At 47.8% G+C, this 8,219-nt stretch overlaps 1 protein-coding gene across 1 annotated transcript; it reads left to right on the top strand.

The window, feature by feature from the left end:
* Positions 1 to 1,473: 1,473 nt before the first annotated feature.
* ACTRT2 (actin related protein T2) lies at positions 1,474 to 2,607 on the top strand (the record flags this gene model as incomplete). The annotated part of the gene is made up of 1 exon (XM_084274512.1): positions 1,474 to 2,607. One exon carries the CDS (start codon positions 1,474 to 1,476, stop codon positions 2,605 to 2,607), a length of 1,134 nt encoding a protein of 377 aa, XP_084130638.1.
* Positions 2,608 to 8,219: the final 5,612 nt, after the last annotated feature.

The raw sequence follows: 8,219 nt of genomic DNA, 5'->3' as shown, positions 1-8,219 counted from the left end.
AAGCATGCGTGAACACAAGTGTGCCACACACTGCAGTGGATGCACACGAGGATGAAGGGGATTAGAGGCATTGCCAGAGTGGATACAGTGGCATTTAACACAAACACGTCTGGAATCCAAGCAGGATGGAAATAACACACACAGAGCTGATCCCTTGTTAGATGGCTTTATTTTTAAATTTTTTTCTCTCTTTTTTTTTTTTTTTTTTTTTTTTTTTTTTGTATTTTGGGGCATAAACATCTCTGTACAAGGAGCTCATTTGCTTACACTTAAAATTTCTGTTTAATATATATCTTTCTTTGGAATCTGCCTCTGATTCATAACCACCTTCATTTAGTAGCTGGCACCTTTGCCATGCAAGCTGCAGGAAAAAGTCATTAAATTTAATAGAAGCCACCCTTGCTTTGAAGCTGCCCTGGATTTAGAGCCACAAGGAGAAGCAATTAAACTCTGGCAGCCAAGGATTCAAACTGAAGTTATATAGTGATTTTTTTTTTTTTTTTAAAGGAAATTTTCTCTGTAAACGGCTTTGGATTGTCAGATCCCATTGGATTCAAAGCTGCAGAGATTTCCTTCTTTGGGAAATCTTCTCTTGGAGCAAAATTTCAGAAAACATAAAACCCTGACAATTAGATGTGAACAGGGGCTCAGTTGTGAAGATCCAGGATTTTTAAAATCCTTTTAAACAAACTTCTAAAAAAAGGTTTGTTGTTCTCAGCAAGGGGCTGAATGGAGAAGGGAAGCGTGGAGGGAAGACATCTGCGTGTCTGTTTATTTGCAGCAGGTCAGCTTGTCAGCAGCCTCGGATGTAGATTCATTACGGGAAGGGTGGGGGTGTTTTTTGCACTAGAAGGTATCACAAGGGTTGTTTAAAGCTGTCAGGGTTCTTTAAATCAGCGAGAGGCAGAAATTAGTATTTCACTTGTGTGATTTCCCCAAAACAGAGTCTTTAAATTAAGTAACAAGGATGGGAAAAAATATGCTAGAATGCCATGTTCAGTGCCAAGAGTCCTAACGGTGTAAAAATACTTTCCAGAGTTTCCTACAGAGGAAGGATTGGGTTGAAAAGGGTCTGCTCCCAGCAGAGGTGTTGTGCAGAAAAGCAAACTGGGAAGTCAGCTCATACTTACAGAGAGGCACAAGTGTCCTGATCTTCACCAGCTCCTGGAAATATTGCTGGAGTTTTAGCGAAGCCAGAGGCACGTGGGAAAAAGATTAATTACTCTTGTGTCTTGCAATATGTGCTCTTCTGTCCTGAGGGGAAAAGTGCTCTTGGGCTCGTTATCAGGATCCATTCATGGTCCATGATCCCTGGATCCAACTCAATGAACTAACAGTCCTCTGGATGTGTCCAGAGAAGCGCCTGGAAGTGCCTGCTTTATCACTGCCCATTGTGAGGTAGTTGGGGGCAGACATGTTGGGAACAGCAAGTGTGAGCAGCCTCTAAAAGGGGAGAGATCAGCTCTGTGAAGAATGTTTGACCCCAATGTTTTGGATGTCCCAGCTGTAATCTTTGACAATGGGTCTGGGCTATTCAAAGCGGGTTTCTCGGGTGAAAACGGCCCGAGGTCTGTTTTTACAGCCATTGTTGGGCGCTCCAAAGTCAAAGCCACTATGCTGGGAGCTGGACAGAAGGAATATTACATTGGAGAAGAAGCTCAGGCCAGAAGAGGCATCCTGTCTTTGAATTATCCGATTGACCACGGCATGGTTACGTGCTGGGATGACATGGAGAGGATCTGGAGGCACGTCTACGAGTATGAGCTGAGAATAAAAGCCAGTGAAAGGCCGGTGCTGCTGACTGAAGTCCCCCTCAACCCTCTGCAGAACCGGGAAAAAATGACAGAGATCATGTTTGAAGGCTTCATGGTACCAGCAATGTACGTTGCAGTCCAGGCCATGCTGGCACTCTATGCATCGGCCCGGATTACTGGAATAGTCATGGACAGTGGGGATGGTGTCACCCACACTGTCCCCATCTACGAAGGATACTGCTTACCTCACGCCGTCTCCCGGCTGGATATCGCTGGCCGGGACATTACAGAGTATTTCATGAAGCTTCTTCTGGAGAATGGACACACTTTTGTTACCACAGCCGAAAGGGAAATCGTGAGGGATATCAAAGAGAAGCTGTGCTACATCGCCTTGGACCCCACCCAGGAGATGAAAGCAAAGCCAGGAGCAATCATGAAAGAATACACATTGCCTGACAACAATGTCATCCAGATAGGCACCCAGCTCTTCCGTGCACCAGAGACCCTTTTTGCTCCTGCAAACATTGGAGTTGAAGCTCCAGGCGTGCACAAGATGATCTTCAACAGCATCATGAAGTGTGACATCGACGTGCGGAGGAACCTTTATGGCAACATCCTGCTCTCGGGTGGGTCCACGCTCTTCCCTGGCTTGGAGGAGCGGATCCTGAAGGAGATGAAGCTGCAAGCACCTGCTGGCATGTTTGTGAGGATCATCGCTCCCCCCGAGAGGAAATACTGTGTGTGGATTGGGGCCTCCATCCTCACCTGCCTGACCTCTTTCAAACGGATGTGGGTCACCGTGAATGATTACAGGGATTTCGGAGCGGCCGTCATCCACCGGAAATGCTTCTGAGGAGAACGTGGGACCCAGCGAAGGGCTCGCTGCGACAACACCCCAGCAAGAAACCCTGCTGAGGCCTGGCTGACAAAACCTGTATGAAAATAAAGCATCAAAACCCTTGGCAACAAGGATTTTATTATCATCTCCCTTCCCCTTGGCAGGTGACAGGTGAGCACATAGCAGCAACTCCATGACTGACTCACAGCCATAAGGGGAGCAGCACGCCCCCTCTGCAGGGAGACTCTTCCCTCAAAGGTCTTTGAGATATCTGGAGATTGTATTCCAAAACTGGCTCTCACGTTATTTTTGACCTCATTAAAAACGTTTCCTTCTGAAACCCAGCAAAACCACAAACAGAATCCAGATATAAATCAATGCAAATGCAATTACTGCAACCAACGCTGCTCTGTGCCTGAGCGTCTGAAAAACCCCATCGATCCTCTGCTGTAATTTATCTGGGAAGTAAGAACACCCAGTTTCCCTTCCAAGTGCTAGCCCTGAATCAAAACGCTCTGCACTCCCTGGAGGAAGCCGGTGCAGCTGCCGAGGGTTGTGAGCTCGGTGCCTGTTTGTGACGGGGATCTAGAACTGCCAGGGCCAGCACCATCCTGCGCAGGATCACTGACTCCAGGGGACCCTGCGCAGTGATTATGACATCTGGGTAGTGTAAGGCTGGTCTGTTGGGGAGCAGGCACTCCCTGCTGTTGTGGGGTACCCCAACGTTGAAGCTTGTTGTATTTGGGTCACAGGGACTGTTGCTTCAGGGAAGAAGCCCAGTCCAAAAGGGGTTTTTTTTTGTCTTTTACTTACCCCGTGGAAAATGGGTGAGTTACAGCCCGGGATGTCATGGAGGAGACCTGGAGATATCTGTATGAACAAGAACTCGCAACTGAGAGGCCAGTGCTGCTGACTGAGAACCTCACAGTCCTTTGTCCCATGGTGGAATGGTGAGATGATGTTTGAAAGCTTCCAGGCCCCTGCCCTGTCTGTGGCTCTGCAGGTGCCAGCAGCCCTGTGTGCCCGTGCCCACACAACTGGACTGGTGCTGGCCAGAGGTGATGGTGTCACCATTATGGTCCCTCTCTACAAAGGTGCCTACCTGCTGCATGGCATTTCTAGGCTGGATTTTGCAGGCAAAGGTGTAACCAATAACATGCTAGTCTCCTCTTGGAGACCAGGAGCTCTTTTGTAAGCACATCAGAGAGAGGAGTTTTCCAGGACGGGAAGGAGAAGCAGTGTTGTGATGCTTTAGGTCCTAGCTAAAATATGCATGAAAAGCCTGTGTGTTCTCTCCCATGGAAGGGCTGTCAGGGTAGAAGACTATCTATTCCCAACTCCCATTTTTGTACCCACAGAGGCAGAAAACCCAGGGCCAGGCATGGGAGGGATGGTGACCGAGCATCATGAGCATATCCAGTCCAACATCCTAAGGAACACGCTGTTATCGGGTCGGTTGACTACAAGGTTTTCAGAAGAGGCTACTGAAGGAGCTCCATAGAGGAGTTCTCAAAGCGATTCATCTCAAGGTCATCTCACCACAGATTGGATGTACTCTGTGTGGATTGGTGATACCAACCTTGCCAGCTTCAGAGCATTCAGGAATGGGTGAGTTACCAGGGAACACTAGTGAGTTTGGACCAACAGTACTCCAGAGAAAATGCTTTTGAGAACTTCAGTTGGACCAGCCAGGATTTTTTTAAAGTGCCAATCTGAACAGCTGGAAAGCAGTTAATAAACCTGTACAAAAATAATTGATTTATAGTAAGTGATTTTATAGCTTACTAAAGAAAGGTCCCTTGTGCATTGGGTCGAAGAAAGAGTCCTTGTTCGGAGCATTTTTTGCTATCCAAGATGTTGGTTTTAATTTTAGAAATGTGTTGATCCCTGCTAGAACTGCAAACAGTTTGTCAGACTTTTAAACACTTGAGAACAAGCCACCTCCATCCCATGCCCGTGGGGGCTGGCTCCTTGCCATTCACCATAAACCTCCAAAGAGTGGAAAGAGACCTCTGATGAAGAAATAGAGGGCTCAGGGGTATTGCTGACCCTTCAGCACAGCGCTGGAGATCTCCTCGGGCAGCCCTGGAGGAGCTCAGAGGGGACTGAGCTGCTAAATTTGGTCTCACTCACAAAAAGAAATGAACTTGGCCCATCTGTGAAAGCAGAGCTCTCCAACCTGGAGTAGCTCTGTGCTGTTAGCAGCCTCACCGTGTGACTTGCTGCGTCACGGCACGTAAAACGTCACCTCTGTTTGCCCACCTGTGGGATTTCACTAATACTCTGGCATAAGGACTATAGGAGACTACATTTAGGTAATGTAATGTTAATTACAATTATAAATCAGAGCACAAGGTGCATGGTATCTGTCTTGTGCTTATTCTTGGAGGGCTCTTGAGAGAATGTTTTGCTGTTGGGCATCTAAGAGAGGGCAGAGGCATCAGTCCCTAGTTGGCACTGACTCTTCTGGGAAAAGCTGGCTTTGTTAGGAGAAGATGCTCTTCCTCTACCTCAGCACAGAGAGCCAGGGAAAGGGGCAAAACGATCCTGCAGCTACTGCCTGAGTTACTAAGCAAAGCTGCCTTGCTGAGCTCAATTTCCACAAATCATGCCACCAGATAAGCTTAGCTAGCAAAAACATCACAGCTAACTGATTGGATTTCCAAAGTGAACCATGAAATTCCTAAGAAAGGTGTGAATTTCTTTGCTGGAAATGAACAGCTTGAAAACTGTGCACTGACAGTGAGCATCTCTCCACGCCTACAGGCGCTTGCACCGCCTCCAGGCAGATGATAGAAATCTTGCCATCATTTGTGAAGCTAATGAGCGCTGTGGTTTATATCCTGTTCCAGAAATATGGGGGAAGAATCCTGAAGATATACCTGAGAACCTCTTGAGTTTGTTTAGGACTAACACGGAAAAGAGCTGAGATCTGTCTCGTTAATGATAGAACACAGTGTCTGGCTTCCCTCGTTCAGCTCTGGAGATGAATCTTCAAACTCGTTGATGCCCTCTGCTGCCTCGGGACCGATTAGTCATCTATCAGCTCCTCTCGCTGCCCTTTGAAGGATCACAAGGCTCCTTCCCTTTTCTGCAGGGCATTTCCAAGGGCTCTGAAGAGGGGCACATCTCACTCCATCCTCAGCAGGGCAAGTGCAGAAATAAAAAGGGCTGAAAGACCCAGCTGCAGAGGCTGGGGATTGGAGAACGATTCATGGATGACTCCAGTGAGACCCACCTTAACATCCTTTCCCCCAGCAATCAGAGTGAAAGCATAAAGCAAAGAGCCTGGAGTAAAGGCACATAGCTCTTTCCTGCTCTGCCTGGGCCCTAAGGCTTCCGAAAGTCGAGATATATTGCTCCATCGAGTTGATGCAAGCATCCAGAGAGCTTTTAGAGCTGTTACGAAATCAGAATCCACAATCTTGGATCTTTCTTCTATTACAGTATGTTACCTTTTAGCAGCCCACTGGAAATGTGTAAACAAACGAGGTACAACTGTAGACAGTTTAAATATTTTACAGCTCGCTGACTCCCATATGAGGAGGGATTTGCAGTAACTTAAGTGTTTAGACTCCTGCTCCAATAATCTAATGCAAATAAAAATGCAAAAACCCAGCATGCCAGAGTGCAGAGGGAACCTGAGCGAGCAGGGAGACTCCAGGTAGTTGTCAGGAAGGTGGAAAGAACCAGGGAAAAGCATGAGAGCTCTGCCCAGTGGTGCAGACACGAAGCGCTTTGGGAGGGTGACACATAGAACAGCTCCGTGTGTGCTTTCAATGAGGCTTCACCCTTGTGGAACAAGGTATTGCTGGATGTAATCCGGGACAGATTAATTGATATCAAACTTGGTTTATATCAGGGGCCCTGTTTGGGTTCCTCCCAGCTGAAAATCATCCAGCAAGCCATCGCTCTGGGGATGCAGCAGGGGCTGGGCCTGGCTCTTCCCATTCACCCCTCAGGCACGACTTTGCTCAAGGGCACCAGCAAGATAGCAGAAGTTGGCATATGTCCCGTGACTCCAGACCTGGTATCAGCCTCTTGGTCAAGAGCCTCATGCTCCCGTCGCTGCACAGAGCGCTGGAAATCCATTGCTTCACTTGTATTTCCTTCTTGCTTTGAAGAGGTTTGTGGTGTTAATCATCCCTTGGGCCTCATGCCACCAAAAAGGAATTGTGGGAATCCTTCCTCAGTGGGTTTCCACCTACACCCTACCTGTCCTGTGGATACAGAGAGAATTTAAATTGGCAACGCCCAGGATCTTTCTAGCCTCAGGAAAGCAGCAGTCCTGGTGAGTATGGGTCTGGTTATAGGATTAGAGAGGTCTGAGTTAATGCCTAGACTAACCAGCTGTGGAATGAAAAGTTTCATCCTGGGCACATCAGGCATCAGCTCCCACTTACAAACACCCATCTCTTGCTTCACCCTTTACTCATCCTCCAAACTATTTGGGGTAAGTGCAGTTATCAGCGCAAAGAGCTGGGACTTAGGGGCCAGGAGATCAGAAACAGAAAATGTCCTGTGAAGTTTGCACTGGAATTACATAGAACTCTCAGCTCACTCCTGGTAATTTCTCCCCTCCCTCCCCAAGTCTCATTTAAGTTTCAATCCAGCAGCAGCTCTTTATTTTCTTTTAAATGTCAAATAATTCATCATTTTGTGCTTTCCCAGTTCCCTGTGAGTCTGCAGGTTTATCAGTATGCAGGATTGTCAGTGTGGGACAATGCTCACTGATTACCCAAAACACTGTGGGTTTTGTCACCCTGCCCATTTTCGGGCCACGAGCTCTTGAGAAATGCAGGAGAGCTCTTGCTTTCTGCCTCTCCTCCCTGTTATCATACACACAATAAAGAGCCTGGCTTCAATATACACTAGAGAATTGATCATTTTTATTATTCACATCTCTTGTTCCCCCGCCCTGCAGACCCTGCACTCTCAGCCCTACTGTGCCAGGGCCAGCAGCCAGGCTTAGCACGGTCAGGTCCAATGTGTCGGGGTAAATCTGGTGTTTCTTCACCATCCATGGACAGGGTGAAGCGATGCTGGCAGGACAGTGGACGCAGCCCACCGCTGGCAAAACCAACAGCCTCTGGTAGAAGCATGGCAGAGGTCAGAGATGCTGAGCAGTGTGGCCACACAGAGATGTCTTCGAGGCCAGCGGAGAGCCAGCACAGACAGGATTGCCTCTGAGGGAGCAGTAAGGCACAGACTCCACGGCAGGCACGCTTGACGGGTGTGAAAACAACCTCTGCTGACCTCAGAACCATCCAGAAAGGGTGACAGCATCACCAACGGCACCTAAACCTTGTCCTGCAGCCGAGTGTGGACAGCGCCATCAGTTCCTTCACTGAGCAACCAGCAGGCCCACCTCCTTTTCTCCAACAGTGGGAATGTCCAGGTGAGTACCTGGGTATGAGGGATTTGATGTGAAGGAGCTAAGAACTTTCCAGAGCTTTTCCCAGTGGAGGTAAGACACAGCTCTAGCTGAGAGAGGCTGTAGCCACTGCACATGTACCCACATGAACACGTGCACTCCCACGTACACACATGCACACACATGCTGATTTTATTAAGCCATTCCATGCAAGTCTTTATACATATATATTTAATTTTTTATGTGTATTTTT

This window comes from Gallinula chloropus (assembly GCF_964237585.1).
Source record: "Gallinula chloropus genome assembly, chromosome: 23".
Lineage (NCBI taxonomy): Eukaryota > Metazoa > Chordata > Aves > Gruiformes > Rallidae > Gallinula > Gallinula chloropus.
Note: the sequence above shows the minus strand (reverse complement) of the source record. Positions and strands in the feature narration are given on the sequence as shown.